Here is a 27,969-nt window from a genome sequence, read left to right as displayed (position 1 = left end):
GAGTTTAAGAGCCACGAGGTAATGATGCAGCTCTACAAAACTCTGGTTAGACCAACTTGGAGTACTGTGTCCAGTTCTGGTCACCTCATTATAGGAAGGATGTGGAAGTGTTGGAAAGGGTGCAGAGGAGATTTACCAGGATGCTGCCTGGTTTAGAGAGTATGGATTATGAGGAGAGACTAAGGGAGCTAGGGCTTTACTCATTGGAGAGAAGGAGAATGAGGGGAAACATGATAGAGGTATACAAAATATTAAGAGGAATAGATAGAGTAGACAGCCAGCGCCTCTTTCCCAGGGCACCAATGCTCAATACAAGAGGGCATGGCTTCAAAGTAATGGGTGGGAAGTTCAAGGGAGATATCAGAGGGAGGTTTTTCACCCAGAGAGTGGTTGGTGCATGGAATGCGCTGCCTGGGGTAGTGGTGGAGGCAGATATGTTGGTCAAATTCAGGAGATTGTTAGGTAAGCATATGGAGGAATTTAAAATAGGGGGATATGTAGGAGGAAGGGGTTAGATAGTCTTAGGTGCAGTTTAACGGTCGGCACAACATGGTGGGCTGAAGGGCCTGTATTTTGCTGTATTGTTCTATGGTTCTATTGTTCTATGATTCTAATATTAAGACCTTATTCCTGTTCTCCAGGCAGCGGTGATTCCTGCTGTCTGATATGCTTCTGAGACCTGGAGTACTTAAAACCAGGTACTGTTAAAATACCACCTCCATCGCAACATCCCCCAAATTCACTCAAAGAATAACTGTCAGTATGCTCTCCAAGGCCACTGTTTCTAGCATTAAGGCCCCGGTTACAGTCAGCTACAGTGGGCAATTATTTGCATGCCCAGCATCAGACTTCCAAAACAAACATTGTTTCTAACTCTATCTTGGGAGGAGATTGCCAGCTGGCGAGAGCAAAAGATTCAAGGATGTGCTCAAGGCATCTTTGAAGAAATGCAACATCCCACTGGCTCCTGGGAATCTCTTCCCAATGACAGCTTAAAATGGAGAAGCATTTGGGATGGCATTGAAAACTTCAAGTCCATGCATTAGAAGCACACAGAATCCCAGTATGAGCAGCAGAAGGAGCACACCACCTCATAAACTAACCACCAGTCTGCCTCCTCAGTCACCCACCGCCCCATCTGTGGCAGTCGGCAGTTCCTTCGTTAGCCTCATTAATTACCTCAGAACCCAGAAAAGTGGAGTGAAAGCAAGTCACTCTTAATCTTGAGGGACTGCAAAGGAAGACAATTCCCTAAGAAGCTACTAACACTCTTCTTATGCAGTGCTCCAACATAAAGGATGACTTAAATAATAAAAAGTGTCCGGGTGCTATTTTCTCAGAGGAAATGACCAAATTAATGATCATTGTAAACTTCAATTTGCAGAAAGACTTCTAAAAGGGTATGTTTACGTCATATTGGGTTGACAGTCAGATATGATTATGGATAGATTATTCAATCACTCAATGCCAACAAGAAATGCCTAAAATAACTACAGAAAGTGCTGGAAACACTTGGAAGTTTCTGCCTTCATTTCAGATGTCCAGTATCTAAAATTTTTTTGATTTAAGAGATGTATGAAGTTCTGTTTGGAATATTGGGATCAAAATTTCATGTTGTAATCTTTGGCGGGGTCTCCCACATACCTTGTGAATACCATCCTGTCCTAATGCCACTAACACAGCACAAATAACTTAGTACGTTTTTGTGTCTAAAACGTTTTAGTAGCATCCAGCACTATAAATTTTCCAAATAAAGTTTCAAATCCATCATTCTTATTTTAGTAGAGGCCACAATAATGGTTAAGCTGATGGCTTCCAGCCAACAGTTCCCATCCAGTCAAACATCCAGGCAAAAGGCACTTGACCTATGACCAGCAGAAATGATTAGGTAGAGGATCAGCAAAACATGCTTATTAATCTCATCTCAGTATTTTCCTGAGGTTGAATGATGTGTTCACTCAGTATGTATATGAGTGAATGCTAGATGATCTCTCTGATTTTCATAATACATTATACTCTGGGAACAGGCAAAATCCAGAACAAGCAGCTCACTTAGTTGTTCAATCTACACTTGTAAGTCATCACTGCTCCCTACTGGTTTCTGGCATATCAACAACGAAGACTCAATTTTAAACATCTCCTATCTTTGCAGTACAGAATTGAATATTATATTTCTTAAATAAAGAAATATTTGTAAACTTGAAATCAACTTTAGACATTTAACATTTTAGAATAATTTTGCAGATCGATGCTTAACATGATAAACTAAAAACACCTGCGATAGCTACAATACTGTATACAAAGGATTTGCATAATCCCGGTCAGAATCTTTCAACTCTTTTTATATGGTAATTTTCTAGTTACAATCCACCTGTTTAAGATTCAGTACAAACTGTAATTTGACAGATGATTTCATGATCAACATTTTATTTATGTTTTATTTCACAGTTTTTTGCATTAATAATTTATGCAGTGAAAAGAAAAAATCAGATTATACATGTGAAAGATATTTGTTTCAGCACTTTGGCTTTAATTCCATCACCATTTTCAGCTCATCACAAGCTGACACTGCATAGAGTTTTACCCTCTTATTTGACCTCAGCTTCACATTTAGTCCACACTTAATTTGTAACTAAGATTCTCTATTTCCACTTGTGCAGGATCAAGCTCTTCCAATCATACATTACCTGACATTTATCTTATTCAGTAACAGGTAACGGAATTCCTAAGATCTCACTTGTGAGGATCACCTCTTGTTTCAAGCTTCTGAACAGCTTCTCTTCTTTATCACAGCCCCCCTGCCCCACACAAAAATGTTCATCCAACACTTTGCAACTTAAGTTCTATCCAAATTCACCCAAGTCTTTGCTGCAATTCATTGTTCCGTTGATTTGATTTTGGAGTTCTCTTTGTCGTTAAATGCTCTTTTTCTTTGCAAATGGTCTTTTAGGGTCTTGCTCAATAAAATGGTACCACACTGTTATGGGTAAGGAGCATCAAGGAAACAAATGCCTTTAGGCCACACAGGACAAAGAACAAATTGGTTTTCATATCAATCTTAGGAAATTGAAAGGTTTCCTTCAGACGTACAACCATTAATTTTGGGCTATTGATGCACTGCCCTGTGTGTAGAATATACAAGTATTTAATTAGTGTCCAGATTGATATTCAAATTAATTTGATATTAAGCCTGAACATGTGTGAGGAATTTAAAGGTCAAACCTTCTCTTTCAGACGGTTCATGTAAAACACCTATCCCAAGCTGAAGCAGTCAATCCATTATTCCCAGATTCATCTTCTTCAATAAAATAAATGAAGTTTGCTGAGTCCCACTGAACATTGACTGTCATTCAGACTCATAGAAAACCAGCTTGATCTGCATTTGATTTTGGCAGACCAGTAACTGTGCCATCACTGTGCTATGCTGCTTTGCTGAAAGCTGTGAGGCTGTTTCCAGTAAACAGCCCAGGGCCTACTGCGAGCATTCACAGTTTGGATCATCGTTTCAGATGACAATCCCCAGGCTATTACATGCTGCTGCCTTCTTACATTACAATGCCATTAAAGATAATTGTCACTTTTCCCATCTGCCTTAGGCAATTAGTGAAGTTTCTTTCCTCAGTGATCACACGCGATTGTACACAAGTGCTTTATCTGTTGCAAATGTAAATGTGGATATTTCTGTTGGCACATCAGTGATTATGAAGAAAGGCTCATGCTGTAAAGCAGGTAAGTGACCGAAAGAATTTTAGTGGCATAATGACAGAGTATTGATGTTTATGCCATAAAGAGCTGGATGACGCTCATGGCTGTAATTTCTTCACCCCTGCCCCTATGGCAAGTCGCCAATCTCAGCAAGACCATCTGGAAAGATGTTGTGTAGAAGAGAGACAATTCTCCACAGGGAGAGATGAGAAATCAGAAGACCAGTCAACCTGTATCACATTTCTGCAGTGTCAAATGGGCTATGAGGGAACAGCATCAACAGAGGGACAGGAACAGCTTGACTACTCTTCAGCTCAGCAGTTGACATATGGAGATTTGAAAAACTTCAAAAAAAATCATTCACAAAGTTAAGGGAGAGAGAAATAAATTACAATGTTAGACAGTTTTGACAAATTTTCTCAGAGTAATATTAAATTTGCTGTTATTCTGTGTGCATTACATTTATTCTTTACTAAATAATTACCTAGAAATTCATACCACATCATTAGCACTTGATATGTTATGCATTAACGTCACTGCATTCTACTCTGCCTCTGAAATTCTTTCCTTTGAATTCAAGATGATTCTACTATACGGCATGTCTGATGCTAAACAGCGGATGAATTTTTAGACAAATATTGGTAAATGTTCCTTTACAAGTTATATATCAACCTGCCACATTGACAGGTGTCCTACAATAGGACACCTGTCTAGAATAGGATCCTATAATAGGATCATATCTTAACATGATGCTTTAAGGTAGAAAAAGGCTTTTAAAAGTTTTGCATAATATCAAGATTCTAAAAAAGCAAACCAAAGAATGATATGTTAAAATCTTGATCAAAAGGGGTGGGTTTTTAAAGAGGAGAAAGAGGCAAAGAGATTTAAAGAGGAAGTTCCAGAACAGTAGGTCTAAACAACCTAAGGCTTCTTGGTCAATGCTTAGGTGAAGGGAGAGGGCATGCACAATAGGCCAGTGTTGGTGGACTACTGACAGCCAGGAGAGAAATATAATTGTTGATTCTAGAGACAAGATTATATATCTAAACTGAGTAGGATGAGGGCAGGTGAGAGGAGGCTTGTGTGGAATATAAGTGTGAATTATTCATGGAAATAAAAAAAAAGTTGGAAATTTAAAATAAAAACAGAAAATTCAGGAAATACTCAGCAGGGAACATTTGTGGAACAAGAAACAGGCTTAATGTTTCAGGTTGTAGTCCCTTCGTTACATCCAGGCAAGGGAGAAAACAGGTGAGTGTTAAATTTCAGAGAGCATGGAGGAGGCAAGGACAAGACAATAGAAACATAGAAAACCTACAGCACAATACAGGCCCTTCGGCCCACAAAGTTGTGCCGAACATGTCCCTACCTTAGAAATTACTAGGCTTACACATAACACATAGGCTTATTTTTCTCAGCTCCATGTACCTATCCAAAAGTCTCTTAAAAGACCCTATCGTATCCGCCTCCACCACCGTTTTCCGGCAGCCCAGGCTAATAGGGTGAGGCTAGGGTTATCATTGGCAATAAGCTTTTGACGAAGCCATCTGGGTGACAGGTTAATGAAAGCAGTTAGAGACAGAGAAACCAAACAAAGGGATAGGTTAGAACTGGAGAAAATGCTCATCAGATCAGACAGTATCAATGGAAAGCAAAAAATTGTGTTGATTTTACGGAGAGCTAACCTAAAGCAGTCTTGCCAATTCTGATTTACCTGAAATTGTTAAATTAAGTATTTCCATATTTTCTTATGGCATATAAAAGGCCTTAGATGATGCCACTAAGGAGTTAGCACTCTGGGCATATTCATTGCTTTAGTTTTGAGCATTTAGCAGCCTGGGACAATGGAATCTAATGCATTTTATTAATGCATCATCTCTTCATAGCACATGCTAATCATCCCACTCACATCTTAGCCCAGAGAAATGTATAATGTGCAATAGGATTGGAGATCATAACTATGCTGTAGGATGTCAAATTCATGAATTTTGATAAACGTAAAAGTTTACATCAGTAGTTTTGTATCTGAGATAATCTCATCAACTGTTCAAGACAACTGAGTTGGGCATCTATTTCCCACTCTCACGCCTTCTCCTCCTGGACAAAGCAAGAACAGTGTACCTCTGATCCTTACCTTATAGCCCACAAGTATCTATGTTCTTCACAATTTCTGCCAGCTCCAGAGTTCCATCAGCAGACACATATTCCCCTCTTCCCTTTCAGCATTTCAAAGGGATTACTCCCTTTGTGACTCCCTAGACCACTGTTCCATCTCCCCCATCACCCCTTGCCATTTGGCACTTTCCCATACATTCGCAGGCAGTACAACACCTGTCCTTTCACCCCTTTCCCTTCCATCATCCAGAGATGCAAACAGTCTTTCCAGGTGAAGCAACGATTCATTTGCACTTCTTCCAATCTAATGTAATCCGTTCACAATGTGGCCTCTTCTACATTAGAGGAACCTAACACAGACTGAGTAATCACTTTGCGCAGCACCTGCACTCAGCCCACAGGAGTGATCACCAGCTTCCGGTTGCCTGTCAGTTTAATTCACCATCCCACTCCCACTCTTAGCTCCCTGTCTGTGGCCTCCTGCACTGTTACAATGAGACCCAACGCAAGCTTGAGAAGCAACATCTCATCTTCCTTCTGGGCCCATCGTAACCTGCAGGATTCAATATCAAATTCTCCAACTCTTTTGTTTGTACAGGAACTGGCCATTATTGCCTTCCATCCTTTTGTCCACCCCTTTGTTTTTGTTTTGTGCGGCTTGCTGAGCATGTCACACATTACACAAAGAAGATTAATCTGATTTTAACCCCATTCTTTCACCTTAACAGAGAAATTACCTTTGTTTTACCATCGCTCTCCCCCACCTTCTCTGATACCTAGACTAACTTTCTCAGTTCTGGACCTGAAATGATAACTGTTTCTCTTTCCACAGATGCTGCCTGACCTGCTGAGTTTTTTCCAGCACATTCTGTTTTATTTTAAACTAGAATTACTAGATGAGAAGGCAGCAATAGAAATTCTACAGTGAAGACTTTACTCGTAGTTCATTCTATCACCATTCAGTGGCGGGCTAGCTACATTACATTATCAGAAGCTTTGTTGTACACACAGGAGAGTAACTATTTATGTTTAATTAAATTAAACCCTGTTCATCATTCATGGGACAACCATGTTTTCATGCGTTCTGCTGGACTGGAACCACACTAATGCTGCCTATGCAAAATCCTCCAAGTGCACTGGCAGCATAAGTGAACCAACATCAGTATGCTCTCCCAGGCCAGCAGCTTGTAGCAATGAAGTCCCAAGTATACTCAATTGACAGGCTGCATCATTTACATGCCTTACATCAGATTTTCAAAATAGATATGACAAGAAATTACCAGGAGAAAAGAGGAAATGATTCAAAGCCCTTCTTAAAGCCCCCTTGAAATATATAACGTCTCTTTTAAATTCTGGGAATTCCTGGACCACACCATTAAAAATTGAGAAGCAGCATTTGGGGTGCTCTGAGAATCACAAGTCCATGAGCAAAGATCACACAAAAGCCTAGTGTAAACTACCATTCACAACCTTCTGCTCTAAGCTCGGCACAGCAATTTCTCCACCCAAGATTGCAAGAAAAATGCAGAGAGTTGTGGACACAACTCAGTCCATCACTCCATGGACTCTGCCTTGGGAAAGCAGCCAGCATAATCAAACAGCCCTCCCACCTTGGACATTCTCTATTCTGGTCTGTCGGCCCTTCCATCGGCAGAAGATACAAAAGCTTGAAAGCACGCACCACCAGGCTCAAGGACAGCTTCTATCCCACTGTTATAAGACTCTTGAACAGACATTTTGTATGTTAAAGGTGAACTCTTGACCTCACAATCTACCTTGTCATGGCCCTTGCACCTTATTGTGTACCTGCACTGCAGTTATTGTGTAACTGTAACACTTTATTCTGCATTCTGTTATTAGTTTTTCCCTTTGTACTACGTTGATGCACTTATGTTTTGGAAATTATCTGTATGCATGACATGCAAAACAAAGTTTATCTCTGAATTTCTGTACGTGTGACAATAATAAACCAATTACCAATTAAATGTGGCAGAATTTGCAAGTTCAACATCAGCCTCATCAGCCACCTCAGAATGCACAGAACTGAAGTTGATACAAGTCACCCTTGATTCTAATGGACTACCGAAAAAGATTATAAGTTCTGAACTCTTTGCCTTCTTAATTGTTTGCTGCACTTTTGTGGATAATTTCATTTGCCACTTTCTATCCCAGTCATTTAATGGGTCTGTATTTCTTTGAAGTCTGCTTGACTCCTCTTGCAATTTACTTAGCAGCCTTGCTTTGTATCATCAGTAAATGTGCACATTACACCCACTACTCCCTGCTTCTGAGTCATTGATACATTTGCTTTTTGCCCCATTAATTTCTCCAATAGCTTTTCTTTAGTAATATTGAATATTTTATATGCCGAACTCTCATTAGATCTGTGACTCCTCACACTTTCCAATATGTTCTTTGTGCTTACTGCTGAGTCATTGGAGGAGCAAAGAACTTTTCACAACTATGTCGTGTGCTTTATAATTCGTGGAATAGCTTCATGGATTAAGAAACTGAGTCCCTCACTGCAAGGTATGCAGCTTCCCACATGTTCTTGCAGGCAGATAGAATGTCTAAACAGGACCAATTTACATGCTGCTTGCCTCCTATTTCTTTCTCTTTCATCTTCCACCTCCTACTTCTCCTCTCCTTCTTCTTGCTCCTCCAGCTGCTGCAAACAGAAAAAGGTAGTAACCTCATAATAGACAGGTATGTTGTCGATGATAATGACCTCTGAACCCTGAGGGGTTCATAAAGTGGAAATACATTTTAAGACTCGATGATAGTCTCCACTTCCGACTGCATGGTTGCATTGTAATTACACTCATTAGTACATCCAGCAGCTCAGACTTAAAACAGGATACCAGGAGCCACCCATCTACCCAACATGGTGACTGAGAAATGCTGATTCACCTCAGAAAGAAAACATCATGTGCTATAGGTGCATGTAGTGGCTATGAAGATTTTTTTTGCCAATAATCACCCATTCTGAACATTCAGGAAGTAATATCCTTTACAGCTGATTGATGAAGAGCTTCAGGCTCAAAAATGGATCATGGGGAGAAACTTAGATTAGGGACAGCCAGCATGGCTTTGTGAAGGGAAGATCATGTCTCACAAGCCTGATAGGGTTCTTTGAGGAGGTGACCAGGAAGATTGATGAGGGTAGTGCAGTAGATGTGGTCTACATGGATTTTAGTAAGGCGTTTGACAAGGTTCCACATGGTAGGCTTCTTCAGAAGGTCAGAGGGCATGGGATCCAGGAAGGCTTGGCCGTGTGGATTCAGAATTGGCTTGCCTGTAGAAAGCAGAGGGTTGTGGTGGAGGGAGTGCATTCAGATTGGAGGGCTGTGACTAGTGGTGTCCCACAGGGATCGGTTCTGGGACCTCTACTTTTCGTGATATTTATTAATGACTTGGATGAGGGGGTAGAAGGGTGGGTTAGCAAGTTTACAGACAACACAAAGGTTGGTGGTGTTGTGGATAGTGTGGAGGACTGTCGAAGCTTGCAGAGGGATATTGATAGGATGCAAAGCTGGGCTGAGAAGTGGCAGATGGAGTTCAATCCAGAGAAGTATGAGGTGGTACACTTTGGAAGGACAAACTCCAAGGCGGAGTACAAGGTCAATGGCAGGATTCTGGGTAGTGTGGAGAAGCAGAGGGATCTGGGGGTTCATATCCACAGATCACTGAAAGTTGCCTCACAGATGGATAGGGTAGTTAAGAAAGCTTATGGGATGTTAGCTTTCATAAGTCATGGATCAAGTTTAAGAGCCGCGAGGTAATGATGCAGCTCTACAAATCTCTGGTTAGACCACACTTGGAGTACTGTGTCCAGTTCTGGTCACCTCATTATAGGAAGGATGTGGAAGTGTTGGAAAGGGTGCAGAGGAGATTTACCAGGATGCTGCCTGGATTGGAGAGTATGGATTATGAGGAGAGACCAAGGGAGCTAGGGCTTTACTCATTGGAGAGAAGGAGGATGAGGGGAGACATGATAGAGGTATACAAAATATTAAGAGGAATAGATAGAGTAGACAGCCAGCACCTCTTTCCCAGGGCACCAATACTTAATAATAGAGGGCATGGCTTTAAAGTAATGGGTGGGAAGTTCAAGGGAGATACCAGAGGGAGGTTTTTCACCCTGATAGTGGTTAGTGCGTGGAATGCACTGCCTGGGGTAGTGGTGGAGGCAGCTACGTTGGTCGTTCAAGAGATTGTTAGATAAGCATATGGAGGAATTTAAAATAGGGGGATATGTGGGAGTAAGGGGATAGTCTTAGGCGCGGTTTAAAGGTCAGCACAACATGGTGGGCCAAAGGGCCTGTATTTTGCTGTATTATTCTATGGTTCTATGGTAGTCCTTGAGTCATCTGAAAACCTGCAATCTAGGCAAATCCATGCACCTACAACACAGCATACTGCAAATTGGGTCACGGTCTGCATTAACTGCCCCTGCCTGGAGTGAATGTAATTAACAAGTGCAGCGTGACTGCACCTTTTGTTTATCAGTGCTGTTGGTCTTTATGCGAATCCCAGGAACAGAACCACCAGTCTCCTGCTATGTTTTTCACTAGTGATTAGCTAGCCTTAGTCCAAACACCAGACAGACAACCCAACTTTTAATACCTTTGATGATCAATGCAGAGCAAAGTACCTAACCCCTAAGTAAGCTATTTCCGTAACAACCACATTCATGTTCGCTACCTATCCCACCTCCACCATCACTTTGAAGGGTCTCATGCATTATGGTTAATTTGTCTGTCCTCTCAGCAGTTCTTGTCCACATCAAGTTGGGAGCAATATCCATGACATAGAATGGCAGTCTTGAGGCCTCAGTTCTGCTTAGGGTTTCTTTAACCTTGATCTCAATGGCCATTCTTCAAAAAGCTAAAAACAGCAGATACTGGAAATCTGAAATAGAATCAGTTCTGATGGAAGGTCATCGATCTGAAATGTTAATTCCGTTTCTCTCTCCAAAGATGTTGCCCGACCTGCTAAGTAGTTCCAGTATTTACGTTTTTTTTATTTCTGTGGGAAAATCATCTCTTGGATTCCACATCAGGTTGGACCTGGCACAGAATTCAAGACCCCTTTGTTTCCAATGCAGACTGTAAAGCCACAGTTGAAAGGTGAAGTGAAAGAAAAAAAGTTTTCTTTTATTTCCATTCAGTTCAAAATTCTTAATTATTTACATATTTTGGCCTTTTTAAATTTTAATAAGTTTAGAACTTTTTAATTACATACATAATTTTTACAAGTTCTTTATTAAAGGGCCATAAAGCTAGTGGTGGTACTTTGGCAACCGTGAAAGCTTTAGAGAAAGTATTGCGATGGGGACTTCTTCATTGCATTATGGGGGCCCCTTCATGTCATTCCAATCAAGCCTGGGACACATTGGGCAAAAAAAAGTAAGCCTCCTTGTGTTCAGACCAGGTAAGTACAGGTACAGGGAGACAAGAAGCAGAAATTCAAGCTGGTGAGCCTAGGATGGTGAGATTTGGCCCATAAATTTTCCTTTTACAGTCTACTGTAAATTGCTATGAGCCTTTCATAACATCTCCATCAAAACCAATTCACATATCCTCAATCCCAAATGAGTAATTAGGCAATTAAAGTATTATCATTCATTTCAACACACCCAAGGGATTGTTTTCACAGAAGGTTCAAGACTTAGACAAATTAATATGCTTTGTTCATTACTGTCAACAGATTAAGGGAAGGATGTTTGTATTTTTAATAAAGCTTTTGGATTTATATTTAATTTCATTGGCTGTTGCATCATCTTAGTTGTGGCTCTGATATTGAATGAAAGGATGTTTTCTTCTGGAGAACTATAATTAATTTTTGTCAAATGAAGAGTTTTGCTTTGTTCTGTTTTAAAAACTGTTCAGTCAATATTTGACACAGAATAAAGGGACACAACTGATTTTAAAAACCTATTAATCCTGTTTGTATTTGAAAACTCTCTGGAAATGACTTGTACTCGTTGTCTGGATTTACTTATGTGGAAATTTAGCACACCCAAAAGAATGGAATAGCAGAATTTGCCACCAACTATTCCTTTTCTGAGGCCAGGCTTGGCTAGTTAGTGGTATGGAACTATTTGTACTTGGGCTGTGACTGGTTGGTGGATGGGGAGGTGGGGGAATAGAGGAAAGCGAGCCCATCATTTGATGTGGTATTACTGGGGTGGTCCACGGATAGTAATAAGATGTGGGAGACCAGTACTTAGTGTCGATGCTGGGAAAACACTGGCATTTGGCATCAGGAGGGTTTGGGGAAAACCAACATCTGGATTTGGAACAGAATGGGAGAAAGATTTGGTGTATGGTGATGAGAAGCACCAGGGGAAGACTGGCATAGTGGTGCATGGGATTAGGTTTGGTACCAGGACCAGTAACATATCAATGGGAGTGCCTTGGTCCTTTTCAGTGGTGTGGTTGAGGGAGATTGTGAAGTTGGGCAGCAAACATTTGGGAAGGGGCTAGAGACTGAGGGATTGATAACGAAGGTGCATCTCTCTCTGTGCACCTCTCTCTCTCTCTCTCCGTGAATAATAAAGGGAAATAATCAACCTCCAATCCAATGTCATGCAACAGACAGCAACGTCATCCCAGAAAAGTCCAACCTTCCAAGAAAATCTGTATGTGTCCCTAGGTGGAAATTGCATTGTACACAGGGTGACTAACCATAATAAGAGCCAGGTCAAATTTTCTTTGTGATACAAAACAATGGTTATTATCATCTTTCGTTCTGGTGAGAGTAAAAAAAATACAATTGCATGACAATGAAGAAAAATAAAACAGCATTTCATCTTGAATTTCTCAACATAAACCACCTCAACCATTTTGAATGCTCAGCAGCTTCAACATAGCTCAAGCTCCATTGGGTAGAAGATACAGGAGCCTGAGGGCACATATCACCAGACTTAAGGACAGCTTCTACCCCACTGTGATAAGACTATTGAACTGTTCCTTTATATAATGAGATGGACTATGACCTCACGATCTACCTTGTTGTGACCTTGCACCTTATTGCACTGCACTTTCTCTGTAGCTGTGCCACTTTACTCTGTACTGTTATTGTTCTTACCTGTACTACATCAATGCACTCTGTACTAACTCAGTGTAACTGCACTGTGTAATGAATTGACCTGTACGATCGGTTTGTAAGACAAGCTTTTCACTGCACCTCGGTACAAGTGACAATAATAAACCAATACCAATAACCTGTGATTGAACCAGGAAAAATGGGTGTAAACAATACTTGAGATACAACACTGAACTATACAAGAAGTAAAGGAATCATCATGTTGTTTTTAATATATTGCTGGCAATATGCATTGGAGATCATGAAATAATTATGTTATTACCTTTAAACTTCTCAAAGAAAGTGAAATTATGCTTTTGATACAATCACCCTATTTTTAAAAGAATAGCAGAAAATCCTGGAGATATACATCAGGTCAATCAGCAGCTGTTAAGAGAAAAGAAAACAGGTTTAGCTATTTTGGGTATATTCTCCTCATCATGTATATCCTTCATCATGGCTTTTTTGATAAAAGATCTATCAAAAAATATCATGACTGGCTGTGAATCACGACAGTGAAATCTGATGCTCTTATTCAGCCAGGATTCCATGTCCTGGGCCATGTCAAGAGTACCCAGCACCAAGGTGTGCTTGATCCTTATCAGGGCTTAAAGGTACACTAATGGAAATAAAGAGAAGTTGGACACTATTCAGGGCTGAAGCTAAATTTTGAGATTTGAGATAGGATCCAATTCTGTTAGATTATTACTCAAGAGATGATGGGATTACAGAATGTGATTCTGCCTTGAAGCCTGAAGCTTGTCATGAACTCTCAAGATTACCCATTCCACATTAGAGACACATATTTCTGGAATCCCTCAGTATATCAGATAGCATCTACCAAGAGAACAGGAATTAAAAGTTTAGGTGCAACTCTTCAATAGAACCAGAAATACTAACAAGGTGAGAAGCATTTTAAAAAGGCTTGGAAGACAAAGGCAAAAAAAGGCACACAAGACAAAATCATAAACAAGTATACTTCCCATGAAATTGATGAAGTACAGTGAAGTTTGAAGTGATAAGAAAAAAAAAGGAATGTTTGAAAATAATATTACCTAACAGTGAATAGAAAGAAGCACAACAAAAGAAAGAAAGGGTACCAGGAACACGTGTACAGCTGAGGTGAAAGGGATAAGGGCGAAGTCAAAACCAAACCAGCAATGGAAGCTGTCAATAAAGTCAAATGCTCCATACAAAAACAGATTGACACTAAGGATGTAGACTATCTTGTGAACATAATGTCTGAAAATGGTTTCCTTCCTCCTCAGAAATATTGACTCATTACCCAAATTGTCAGCACTTGCTGCTGAAAAGAAAGTGAACGTTGATGGCTATACAACCGATGTGGAATGTGGGACAAGCGCGTTCATTTTTTGTTGGAAGTATGCCTACCACATTGGATACATGACCCAGTGGTATAGAAAGTGAGTACTAGAAGTATTACAGACTTTAAATAAATATACAATGAATCTGTTCAACATAATGCAAGCAAAATTCTAGGGCAAGGTTTTTAATAACTTCAGACTTTAATTATAGCTCACACTTCATTATCATGAAGTTCTAGCCCTCTTAGCACCCTCCTCCTGCTCATAGCCCCACCATTCTTTCACACATTCTCTCCACTTTCACTCACCCTCTGAATGAAGGGAGAAGGGTACTGGGGCAACCGTAAGGGGAGGGAGATGGAGGGAATAAAAGCAGGTGGTGTGAAAGAGGGGGACAGAGGAAGGCAGTTCGGGGGTGGGGAAAAGGATTCAAAAATGGAATGTATTAGGAGATCAGGGTGGGGTGGTGAGGGAAAAGAGAGAGACGAGAGTGAGTGTGTGTGCACATGCTCTAAGTCCAAGCCTCGTCCCCAGTCACCTTGGACAAACTTGCCAGTGGACCACAGCCTTGTTTTCTCAAGTCCACATAGCAACTGGTGCGTAACGATCATTCCTTGGTAAAGGAATTCACATACAAGTATCTTCTACTTCTCAGGACAGTAGTGGGGAGCAAAAGCATTCTCAATCCTGTGGTGTTGCTTCAGAAGCACATGTAGCTCTATGAGTGCACTAGCATTTTGGGTGCTGTTTGAGACAAACTAAACTTTGAATCCTTTTTGTTAAACAACAAATTCTTTGACTGGGCCAGTTGCATCTGCTGCGACTTATTGCCTTTTTCCCCATCACTGTTGCTATTGAGACTTTGCACTATCACGGGGAAAACGTTTGGCCCTTTTTTTTCTTTCTAAGCCTCCAATTGTCTTAAGATCACTTCAGTCACTTAACCATCTACAATTTGTGTTAAGTACTTTACAAGTAATTGCTTTCTTTCTCTTCTGTTGCATTTTTTATCCTTCTTTCATTTGTTTCTCTCTTTTTAAAATCCTGTTGATCTAATCCATATAATAAATATCCAGTAGCCCAATTGTTCTCCAAATTATCAACCACTTTGCAATAGTTTTGATCAGTAAACAGAAATTGGGTAAAATTTTCCACCCAACCATTCAAACTGCAGTATGTTCTGGAATTCCACACTCCTGAGTCCCTCTGCACAACAGCATGCTGCAATCTTTCACCATTTAAATAATAATCTGATCTTCTATTTTTCCTTCCAAAGTGGATGACCTCGCATTTACCAACATTGTACTCCATTTGCCAGACCCTTGCCCACTCACTTAAACTGTCTATATCTCTGTAGAATCTCAGCATCCTCTGCTACATCTATTTCTTGGTTTATTGCCTGTGCCACTGTAATGTTATTATTTGGTGGCCTATAGACAACTCCCACCAGTGATTTTTTTCCCTTTACTATTCCTAAAGGCAGGCACGGTAGTGTAGTGGTTAGCGCAATACTATTACAACACCAGCGACCTGGGTTCAATTCCAGCCACCATCTGTAAGGAGTTTGTATGTTCTCCCCGTGACTGCGTGGGTTTCCTCTGGGTGCTCCCACATTCCAAAGACGTATGGGTTAGGAAGTTGTGGGCATGCTATGTTGGCGCCGGAAGCGTGGCGACACTTGCGGGCTGCCCCCAGAACACTCTACGCAAAAAGATGCATTTCACTGTGTGTTTCGATGTACACGTGACTAATAAAGATATCTTGTCTTGTCTTATATTGTCAAATGCCAAAGTCTGGAATTTCCAACTAATAGGTTAGGTGGAAGGTGGAGACCAGGAAACTCCATCCGTGCCAAAGAACAGATCTTTATCCATGTTCTGGCTGGGGGGAGAGGGAATGAGAGCAGAAGGCTCTCATATACTTGCATTTACCTCACAGAAAACTGACTGCACCCTTTGAAGCCAACCAGAAACCCACCCTGTCTCATTTAGGTAAAGTCAAGTTCATGGGGCTAGCACATCTATGTTATCTATAGAAATTCATAAGTGGTACAAACAGGCTAAATGAAAGTACAGCATTGCTTGAAATTAGAAGTAAAATCAAACACCACCAGGAATCTCAGAAATGCACAAAATTCTAACAGGACTGAACAGTCGAAATGCATGAAGAATACTCCTGACGGCAGGAATCGAAGGATAAGGGGTATGCCATTTGGGTCTGAGATAAAAAGAAGTTTCTTCTCCCACAGAGTGGTGAGCCTGTAGAATCGTCTACCACAGAAAGCAGTTGAAACCAAGATCATTAAATATAGCACTTAGGGCCAAAGAGGTCAAGGATGTGAGGAGAAAGCAGGAGCAAAATATTTAATATGGATGATCAGTCATTATCATATTGAATGTTGAAGCAGGATCTGAAGGTAGGCTGAATACCCTACTGTTGTTCCAGTTTTCCTATTTTCTATGTGAGATATTCAGCAGGCAAAAATTGCTGGAAGATATACAGGTCAACATTTCAGGTTGATGAACTTTTTCCACAAATCCTTCATGGTATTCATCCTCCAGACGAGTAGTAATCTTAACCCCTTTTGCCTACTTTGATCCTTTTTCTTTCAACACTTACCTAACCAATTCTGAACCGTTAAGTGATCTTCATTCCAAACGTTCCAGTTCTTCATTTCACAGTCTCATAATCCTCTATGGAAAAAGTGAATCTATTTTCTACTTGCGAATTGTCTCAATACCCTTCCTATATTCTGAAGTCTACACAACATGACAGCTGAACTGTTACCAAACTTTTATAAAGATTCATCACTGCAACTCTACTCCGTTACCAAAATATACCATTCCAGATTTATGCACTTGTAATTGCAGATTCAACCCCCTTTTGAAAAGTCTTTGGTCCTGTGAATAATTTACTATCCCTTCTTGTTCAGCATCAATCACAGATTAAGAATAAACAACCAATCACTGCATATTCCCATACCGAGCAATTACTTTCACCACAATTTAGGCATATTTGGAATTGGTTTATTATTTTCACTTGTACCAAGTGAAGCTTGTCTTGCATATTGTTCATACAGATCAATACAATCACGGTGTATCAAGGTAATACAAAGTAAAATACAGAATGCAGAGTAAAGTATCACAGCTACAGAGAAAGTGCAGTGCAGATAGACAATAAGGTGCAAGGTCATAACGAGGTGGATTGTAGGGTCAAGAGTCCACTTTATCATACTAAAGAACTGTTCAACAGTCTTATAACCGCGGGATAGAAGCTGTCCTTGAGCCTGGTGGTATGTGCTTTCAGGCTTTTGTATCTTCTGCCCGATAGGAGAAGAGAGAATGTTCAGGGTGGGTGGGGTCTCTTGAGTATGCTGGCTGCTTTACTGAGACAGCGAGGTGTAGACAGAGTCAATGGAGGAAAGGCTGGTTTCCGTGATGTGCTGAGCTGTGTCCGCAACACTCTGCAGTTTCTTGTGGCCCTGGGCAGAGCAGTTGCCATACCAAGCTATGATGCATCCACATAGGATGCTTTCTATGGTGCATTGATAAAAGTTGGTGAGTGTCAAAGGGGATGTGCCAAATTTCTTTAGCCTCCTGAAGAAGTAGAGGTGTCTACATGCTTGGCTATTGGCAATGTTCACTCCTAGGAACTTGAAGCTCTGAACCCTCTTGACCTCAGCACCATTGATGTAGACAGGTGCATGTACACTGCCCCCTTTTCTGAAGTCAATGACCAGCTCTTTTGTTTTGCTGACATTGAGGGAAAGGTCCTTGTCATGTTACTAGGCTCTCTATCTCCTTCCTGTATCTTGACTCATGATATGGTGGTATCATCTGCAAACTTGTAGATGGAGTTAGAGCAGAATCTTGCCACGCAGTCATGGGTGTTAGTGAAGCTGCTTCAAGGTTTCACCAGCCAATGCTGTCTGTCCAGAGAAGGTCACTTCCCCTTGTTAAAGCGCTGGTTTTCAAGATGACTGGGAAGCTTCTTTTTGATGTGACTGTCACATGAAATGAGTTAAATTGACTTATCGACCATTAACAGTACTATGAAAATATAGAGAGTAGAAAATAGATTCACACATTTTGTATAGAGGATTATGAAACTATCAAATTCCGATGGCGGGTCACAAAACTTGGATCCAACTTCCATTGTCCGTATGTGCATACTTAAAGCAGTGGACACCTTCAACTCCCACCTTTGAAAATTCGCCCTCAGCTGATTCAGGATTGCTTTCCCGGGAAACGGTGGCTTGGTAACAATTGCAAAGTGCTGGAATTTCGCCCGACAGTCATCAAGAGAAATATCCCCGCTGAAATAGCACCGTCCTTTATCATTTCTACGTAAACTTTCTATGATTATGACTCATGTAGAAAGTTATTAAGTGTGTTCGAACTTGATTGGGAAAAGAGAGAAAGTAAGATTTTCCTTTACTGCGCCAACCACTGGTCAGGTTTATTTGAACAGCTAGCGAGAACATTTACCTTTTGCTTTAAAGTTCTTCCTCTCCCATCCCACCCCCCGAGAAATATTCACTGGAAGCACCAAAACGTTCTCTGGTTTCCCGTAGAAGGAGTGGTTTCTAGTGCGCTGCGGGCTACGCAGGGACTGGCCGTGAAAAGGCGGAAGAGTGTTGTATTTGGGGAATTCCTGTTCGCAAAGTTCCTAAGTGGAGCTCCTTTCTGGTGAACCATTAACCCTTTGGGCTGCACTGGCGATAACATTCTGCTTCAGACACCGCAAGTTAGAGTTTCCTCTGAGCTGGCGCCCGCTGTGTTGTGTAGGAGAGACGTGGAGCTGTCGGAGGGGGGAGAAGTGTTGTCTTCTCTCTGAGCCTGGTCACTCCTCGAAGGATGAGCACAGGCTGGAGGCACCGGCTGCAGTGACGGAGGCGAAGATCCGCGTCTCTCTGAAGTCATGGAGTGCTCAGGGGGGAGCAGCTTCTCTCCCATCTCGTCCATCCTAGACGTGGTTCCTTACCAGAAGCTGGTGGACCTTCACTATATCAGCAGAGGAGGCTACGGCGTGGTGTACAGAGCGCGGCACAGCGACTGGAGGATCAATGTGGCTGTCAAGTGTTTACAGTTTGACACTCCAATGGAGGAAGGGTATGATCAAACAGTGCTAATTGTGTATGCAAGAGGAGGAAAGATGTCAGTTAGTACGTGACACATTCCTGGTTTCAGAATACACTGGTATTTTGCTTAGTGCACAGGATGTGTGCCGGAGTTGTGCTTTTTAGTTAGCCAGATTGCGCTAACGGAAACAGGCTGGGGGGAGGGGGCATTATTAATAATATAGAGAGATGTGCAGAGGATTGCTGTGCTAGAAACTTTGTGCAAACCCATTTTTTCTGCATGCTGCGCCAAGAACCTGGATGTCAAAGCATGGAAGTAGGCCCTTCGGCCCACTGATTCTCTGCCAACCACCAAGTACCCATTTAAGATAAGATCTTCATTAGTCGCAGGTACATTGAAACACACAGTGAAATACATCTTTTGCGTAAAGTGTTCTGGGGGCAGCCCGCAAGTGTCGCCACGCTTCCGGCGCCAACATAGCATGCCCACAACTCCTAACCTGTACGTCTTTGGAATGTGGGAGGAAACCGGAGCACCCAGAGGAAACCCATGCAGACATAGGGAGAACGTACAAACTCCTTACAGGCAGCGGCCGGAATTGAACCGGGGTTGCTGGCGCTGAAATAGCATTGTGCTAACCACTAAACTACCGTGCCTGCCCCTAATCCCATTTTATTTGCCCCAGGTTTTCATCAACTCACACATACCCCCCCCCCCCCCAATTCACCACTCACCTACACAGTAGGGGTAATTTGCAGTGACCAATTAACCTACTGACCCCACATCTTTGGGATGTTGTGGGGAAACCCATGTAGTCACAGGGTGAATGTGCAGACTCCATGCAGACGGGATTGAACCTGTGTTGCTGTAGCTGTGAGGCAGCAGCTGTATGAACCTGGCACCAGCCCCTGCACGCTGCCATGCTGGGAATGAGTCCAGCAACAAAGCATGCAATTGCTCGGTGGTGGAGAGGCTGCACTGTGAGGGCTGTGTTGGGCAGGCTGGGGTGAGCATAGAAGAGCTCAACACTCTGATGTGGGGCCAAAGACTAGACCCTGGCAAGCATTGCTAGGGACTGGCTGCACCTGTTCCACTGTCTAGAGATCACCAGTATTCTAGTCTCCTTCATCATTGCTTGTTGGATGTGATGGAAACTGCTGAATCATCTTCTCCTCATTTGGCTGCACAGCCTTCCCCAGCCTGCTGATTTCTCTATAATAACAAGGTCAATCATTGAGCTGGCTCTAATTTTGTGATTAAGTATCTGGGCTCCAAATTGTCTTTAAGTAAAGATAGATCCAAGGAGGTACACCTCTGGAAAAAGATAACAGCTTCATGTAGCAGAGACATGCTTAATTCATTCCAATTTGTAGCATGGTTCAGAGTTTTCTGTAGCCTTTTGACCTGCCTGAAATGGAGACTAGTTAGTGTTTCGTCATAGAGCTTCTCTAGGGTTAGGAGGGCTTCACTGGACATCTTCAGTTATCAAATTGGCAATCATACAAAATAATTAAATCAATTTTGCTGATATATTAGTTTCCTGTATAAGATAGTGGGTGGACATGAGAATTTAAAGAAATTCTAGCTGCCATTTATTATCATACTGCTCTGAAATAACTAAGGTCCATGTGGACTTGAAGATGAACTGTGTGGCACAATGCTTAATGTACAATGCAATTCATTATTCTGAGCTCCACTAAGTTCTCCATGCTTCTGATATGCTGATTTACAGAGAAACTTTGAGCAATGGCATTCAGCTGAAACATAGACATCATTTCCACGATTTTGATGCATGTATACATGGATTGTAGCCAGCACAGGCCACATGTGGCAGGACAAACTTTCAGAAGTGGTGAGGTTTATTTCATCATTAATTAATGAGGATCTTTCAGAATGGACTCAGGTTTTTTAAGTCCAGTGTTGAGAGCCCATCTTGGCAGTACTGAGGCACAGCAGTATAGGTGCTGCTGCTTCATAGCTCCAATGACCCAGCTTCGATCTTGACCTCTGGTGCTGTTAGTATGGAGTTTGCACATTCTCCCTGTGAAGAAGTGGGTTTCCCCTGGACACTCTGGTTTCCTCCCACATCCCCAAGTTGTGCTGTTCGTTAGGCTAGTTGGCCGAAGTAAATTAATTTTAGTGTAGGTGAGTGGTGGGAGAAATGGGAGGAGTTGATGGGTATGTGAGAGAGAATAGTTGCAGAGAAATAAGTGGGGGAATGGGATTAGTCTGAAAGCTGGTACAAAACCAGTGGGATAAATAGCCTATGTTGTGAGAAATATGGTTGGATAACCCTTATAAAATATACTTGCTCTTTGTGGCAACTCTCCCTTGCACCCACCCAACTTTCCTCGGCATCACCCTGTGCTCTCCCTTTCATAAATAGCAGGGTTACACGTGTTTCCTCTGAGTCTGTTGGAATTGTTCCAGAATACATGTATAGAATTTTGGAAAATGACAACCACTACCTCCATAGCCACCTCATTCAAAATGGTTATTAGCACAGGGGATTTACTGCCTTTCCGTCCCGTTGATTCCTGCAAAACTTATTTTTAACAATGATAATTTCATTAAGCTCCTCATTCTCTATAGACCTAAGGTTTCTGCTATTTTTTAAAGATGTCTCTGTGCTTCCATGAAGACTAGCACAAAATATTTAATTAATTTCTCTGCCATTTCAATATTCTCCAATATGTCTCCTGTGTCAATCTGTAAGGGACTTTTATTAATATTTGATAATTTTTTCTCTTTGCATATCCCAAAAAGACTCAATTTTTGTTTCTTGCATGGCTACATTGTGTTCTACTTTCCTTTTCATTATACTTATCAATGCCTTGGTTCTCTTTTGCTACTTATGAGTTTTCTCCGATCCTCAGAGTTGCTGTTTTTTCCTGAAAAATTATGAACCTTTTTCTTTAATCAACTATCTTTGACTTGATAGCCACAGCTGTACCACTTTTCCTGTAGTGTTCCTGTGCCTTAAAGGTATATATGATGCTTGCAAACTCTGTATTCTTTAAATTTTCGCCACTTCCTTTACTGTCACATTTTTGATTGTAGTTTCCTAATCGACCATAGTCTGACTTTACCTTTGTTAGTTTGTTCTGTTCAAATTTAAGACCCTGGATTCAACTTGAATTAAATCCCTTTTTTTACTGTAGAATCCTCCACATACATGTTTAGTGTTCCCTAAGGCCACTTACAACCTGATCATCAATTTACCCTTTGTTGGTTCCTGAACAGACTGACGTAGAAACCACCTGTTCATGAATTCAGTCTCCACACTATCTGCTCAGGGGTCTATCTGGATTAACTCCCCATGATTATTGCAATATTCTTGTCACATGCTATTCTAATGTCCTGATTTAACTTTTTATTCGATGCTCTGCATTACCATTTATTCTGTTTTGGGATATATACTACTTGCACTAATGTTTACTGCCCCTTGTATTTTTTTCAGCTTCATCCAAACTGATTCTATAACATGATTTGAAATTAAAACCATTCTTTCAACTGTCTTTACCCATTTTTTGATATCAGGGCTACCCTGTCCTCCTTTTCACATTGCTTACCCTCTTCTGCAAGTTAAGTATCCTGGAAAAGTTAATGCCCAGCCTAGGTCACTTTGCAAACACATCACTGCAATGGCTATTAGATTGTACCCATTTATCTCTATCTGTGCCCTTAATTCACCTCTCCTGTTACAAGTGCTGCATGCTTTCAGATAAAGAGTCCTCAGTTTTATCTTTCCACCACTTTTCCATGCTCTAATACAATTTGGAGATATATTCTTGTGTTTATGTGCACTGTCCCTACCAGACAGATCATTATCCATTTTGCTACTCTGTACTATTGCTTTCTCCTTTTTCTTTAGCTTTTTAAATTTTGGTTTTGATATTCATTTATTATTGTCACTTGTACCGAGGTACAGTGAAAAACTTATCTTGCATACCGTTTGTACAGATCAATTCATTGCACAGTGCATTGAGGTAGTACAGGGTAAAACAATAACAGAATACAGAGTAAAGTGTCACAGCTACAGAGGAAGTGCAGTGCAGGTAGACAATAAGGTGCAAGGTCATAACAAGGTAGATTGTGAGGTCAAGAGTCCATCTTATCATATAAGGGAACTGTCTTCTCACAGTGGGATAGAAGCTGTCCTTGAGCCTGGTGATATGTGCCCTCAGGCTCCTGTATCTTCTGCCTGATGGGAGAGGGGAGAAGAGAGAATGTCCCGGGTGGATGGGATCTTTGATTATGCTGGCTGCTTCACCAAGGCAACAAGAGTTATAGACAGAGTCTATGGAGGGAAGGCTAGTTTCCATGATGTGCTGGGCTGTGTCCACAACTGTCTGCAGTTTCTTGCGGTCATGGGCAGAGCAGTTACCATACCAAGCTGTGATGCATCCAGATAGGATGCTTTCTATGGTGCATCGATAAAAGTTGGTGAGTGTCAAAGGGGATATGCCAAATTTATTTAGCCTCCTGAGGAAGTAGAGGCAGTGGTGAGCTTTCGTGGCCGTGGCGTCTACATCATTGAACCAGGACAGGCAATTGGTGATGTTCACTCCAAGGAACTTGAAGCTCTCAACCCTCTTGACCTCAGCACCATTGATGTAGACAGGTGAATATACACCGCCCCCCCTTCCTGAAGTCAATGACCAATGTTTTGCTGACATTGAGGGAAAGATTGTTGTCATGACACCATGACACTAAGCTCTCTATCTCCTTCCTGTACTCCGACTCATCGTTATTTGAGATATGGCCCACTACTGTGGTATCATCTGCAAACTTGTAGATGGAGTTAGAGCAGAATCCATGCAGTCATGAGTACATAGGGAGTAGAGTAGAGGGCTGAGGACACAGCCTTGTGAGACACCAGTGTTGAGAATAATCGTGCCGGAGATGTTGCTGCCTATCCTCACTGATTGCGGTCTGTTGGTCAGAAAATCAAGGATCCAGTTACAGAGGGAGGTGTTGAGTCCCAGATCTCAGAGTTTGGTGATGAGTTTGCTTGGAGTTATAGTATTGAAGACAGAGCTGTAGTCAATAAACAATAGTCTAATGTAGGTGTCTTTACTGTCCAGATGCTCCAGAGATGAGCGTAGGGCCAGGGAGATGGCATCCACTGTAGACCTGTTTCAGTGATAGGCGAATTGCAGTGGGTCGAGGTTATCTGGGAGGCTGGAGTTGATGGGTGCCATGACCACCCTCTCAAAGCACTTCATGATGGTGGATGTCAGAGCCACTGGTTGGTAGTCATTAAGGCATGTTACCTTGTTTTTCTTAGGTACCGGGATGATAATGGTCTTCTTAAAACAGGTGGGAACCTCAGATTGAAGCAGGGAGAGGTTAAATATGTCTGCAAATACCCCCGCCAGCTGATCAGCACAATATCTGAGGACAGGGCCAGGGACACCATCTGGGCCAGATGATTTCCTCAGGTTTACTTTCCGGAAGATTGATCTTATGTCCTCAACGGTGACCACGGGTTTCAGGTGCATTGGAGGCTGTCAGGGTGGGTGGTGACAAACCATCGTCTTCTGTTCGAAACGTGCATAGAATGCATTAAGTTCATTGGGAAGGGATGTGCTGTTGTTGGTGATGCTGCTCAACTTCATTTTGTAGCCTGTTATAGCATGTAAGCCTGCCACAAAACTGATGGCTGGTCTGAGACTATAATTTGTACTGGTATTGTCTCTTGGCATCTCTGATAGCTTTCCAGAGGTCATATCTCAATTTCTTTTAAAGGTCAGGGTAACTTGATATGGATGCTGCAGTCCTTGACTTCAGATAGGGAGTGGATCTCCCGGTTCATCCATGGTTTCCAGTTTGGGAACACCCAGGTTGTCCTCTTTGGTACACAGTCCTCAACACACTTGCTGATAAAGCCCGTGACAGTGGTGACATACTCATTTCGGCTGGCAGCTGAGTCTTTGAATGTGAACCAATCCACTGACTCAAAGCAGTCACGTAGAAGCTCATCTATTTCCTCAGACCAGCACTGTATGACTTTCTGTGCTGGATTCTCCCTTTTCAGCTTCTGTTTGTATACAGGGAGATGGAGCACAGCCTGGTGGTCTGATTTACCAAAGTGAGGGCGAGGGGTGGCTCGGAAGGGCATCTTTGATGGTTGTATAGCAATGGTCAAGGGTGTTGGGTCACTGGTGGGACAGGAGATGTGCTGGTAGTATTTTGGTAACACACTCGTGAGGTTGGCCTGGGTTGGTCACTGGCAATGATGAAGGGGCCTGAGGATATCCTGTTTAATGCTGCAATAATGCTGTTGATCACAGAGCATTGAGTGCAGGCTTCATGTCTGTCTGGGATGGGATGTAGACTGCTGTTAGGAAAGCTGAAGTGAAACTCCCGTAGCAGGTAGAATGGTCGACACTTCACCATTAGATATTCCAGGCTGGGAGAGCAGGAACTCACCAGGACCATCACATTCAAGCATTTCTCCTCACAGTACCCTCTCTTCCACCAAATCTGCACTTATTCAAAACTCTCCTTAAAAACCTACCTTTCTAACCAAGATGTCGGTTACCTGTCCCAATCTCCTTGTATGCTTTGGTGTAAAAATTTGTTTCATAAGCCTCTTGCAAAGTACTTTGGGACAACATAAAGCTGGCAGTGATAGCAATAATAATGGCCATCTACAGTCAGCATAAGGCTGCACTGTAACTGTTGAATTATTGAGCATTTTTATTCTTACAGCTGTTTAAATTGTATTGTGTCATGTATGATTTTGTAACAGGTCGAAATGATGTGCTTAATGAACGTGTCACTACTTACAATATATGTGGTGCAATAATGCTGAGAACAATTGAAAAATAAGAAGAAATGCAGCAAACAAGGATAGAGTTTTGCTTTCTCATAAAGAGTGACATTATTGATGCGATTATGTAGACAAATATGTCTTGATTTAAATCATGGGGACCTGCTTTTTGATTTTTTTCATCAGAAGAACTTTAATTTGTTTTCAGGATTTGGGCTTTGCTGTCAAGCCAGCCATTAACAGCCTACCCCCAGCTGCCCTTGAGAATGCAGTGGTGAGTCACCTTTTTGAACACTGGTGAAAGTACTCCATAATGCTGTTAGGTAGGAAGTTGCAGGATTTTGACCAGTGATGATATAGGGCAGGCAATATATTTCCAGTTAGGATAGTGTGTGACCTAGATGGAAACGTGAAGGTGGTGGTTTTTTACCATACATTGAGGAGCTGTGAATATAACTGGTTATTATGCAATCATCAGTAAACAATCCAATTCTGATCTCTTTTCTTTCCTTTTTGTAATCCTGGTCAATTTTCCACATTGGCAGTGAATGGCATTATTTTAGTGGCACTGGAACATCTTGGCTAAAAGTACAATAGTTCTGGAGCACATGTCTTCAGTGCTATAGCTGGGATGTTGCCTAGTCCCATACTTTTATTGGGATCATGTGGTGTGAGTTGAATTGTCTGGAGGTTTCTGTGATGGTGGGGACCTTGGGTGGAAACCAAGATGGATCATCTATTCACTACTTTTGGTTGAACATGGTTGTGAATGCTTCAGAATTTTTAGCAAATTCATGTGGACCCTGGCTTTGTTGAGGATGAGGATATTCTTAGAGTCTCCTCCTGTCTGGTTGTTTAATTGTTCACCATCATTCATGACGAGATATGGTTGGACTGCAAAGTTTCTTTTGGATCTGCTGGCTGTGAGATCACTTTGCTCTGCTTATTGAATACTATTTTTGCTGTTCAGCGTGCAGGTAGTCTGGAATTGCAGCTTCCCTAGAAAAACCTCATTGTTTATAGGAATGCTTGGTGATGACCTTGGCATGCCCTTCTGCACTTCTCTTTGAAACAGAGTTGATCCCCTGACCTGATAGCAATGGTTGTATAAAGGATATGCAAATGATAAGGTGTCAGATTGTGGTGTTGTACATTTCTGCTGCTAATTATGGGTTACAGCACTTCATGGATACCCAGTTTTGAGCTGCCAGATCTGTTCTGAGTCTATCCCATTTAGCATGTTTGCAATGTCACAGAACAAAGTGGAGTGTGAAGGTGGGACTTTGCTCCACAAGGACTGTGCTGTGGCCACTTCTACCATTTCTATCATGAACAGAAGCACCTGCCACAGGTGCATTGATGAGGTCAACTAGATACATCCCCCATGTTGGTTCTCTTACTAACTGTCCTCCCATTATGAATTTTGGGACTCAGACTGATGAAGAGTACATAGAGTCATAGAGCAATACAGTGGGGATACAGGCCTTTCAGCCCAATGAGTCAACGCCAACCACATTGTCCACCTAGCTGGTCTCAATTTCCTGTGCTCGCCCCATATCCCTCGTCCCCTCCCTTTCTTGTACCTATCCAAGTGTTTCTTAAATGATACCATTGCACCTGCCTCAACTACTTCCTCTGTCAGTTCATTCCATATACTCACCACCCTCTACATGAAAAAGTTGTCCCTCAGGTCCCCTTTAAATCTTTCTCCTCTCAGCCTAAATCTATGCCCCCAAGTTTTGAACTCCCCTACCCTGGGAAAAAGACTGTCCACCTTATCTATTCCTCTCATAATTTTAAACAGTTCTATCAGGTTGCCCATCACTCTCCTATGTTCCAGGCAATAAAGACCTAGCTTGGCCAACCCTTCCCTATA

At 41.8% G+C, this 27,969-nt stretch overlaps 1 protein-coding gene across 1 annotated transcript in view; it reads left to right on the top strand.

The window, feature by feature from the left end:
* The first annotated feature begins 17,300 nt into the window (after positions 1 to 17,300).
* The window catches only part of LOC127574658 (receptor-interacting serine/threonine-protein kinase 2-like), a 58,478-nt gene continuing 47,809 nt past the window's right edge, over positions 17,301 to 27,969 (top strand). Inside the window, 1 exon segment of the mRNA XM_052023875.1 lies at positions 17,301 to 19,345. Within this exon segment, the coding sequence (XP_051879835.1) occupies positions 19,155 to 19,345 (191 nt within the window). The 5' untranslated portion in view covers positions 17,301 to 19,154.

The sequence above is a fragment of the Pristis pectinata genome, chromosome 9 (genome assembly GCF_009764475.1).
Source record: "Pristis pectinata isolate sPriPec2 chromosome 9, sPriPec2.1.pri, whole genome shotgun sequence".
In the NCBI taxonomy this organism is placed as follows: domain Eukaryota; kingdom Metazoa; phylum Chordata; class Chondrichthyes; order Rhinopristiformes; family Pristidae; genus Pristis; species Pristis pectinata.
Note: the sequence above shows the minus strand (reverse complement) of the source record. Positions and strands in the feature narration are given on the sequence as shown.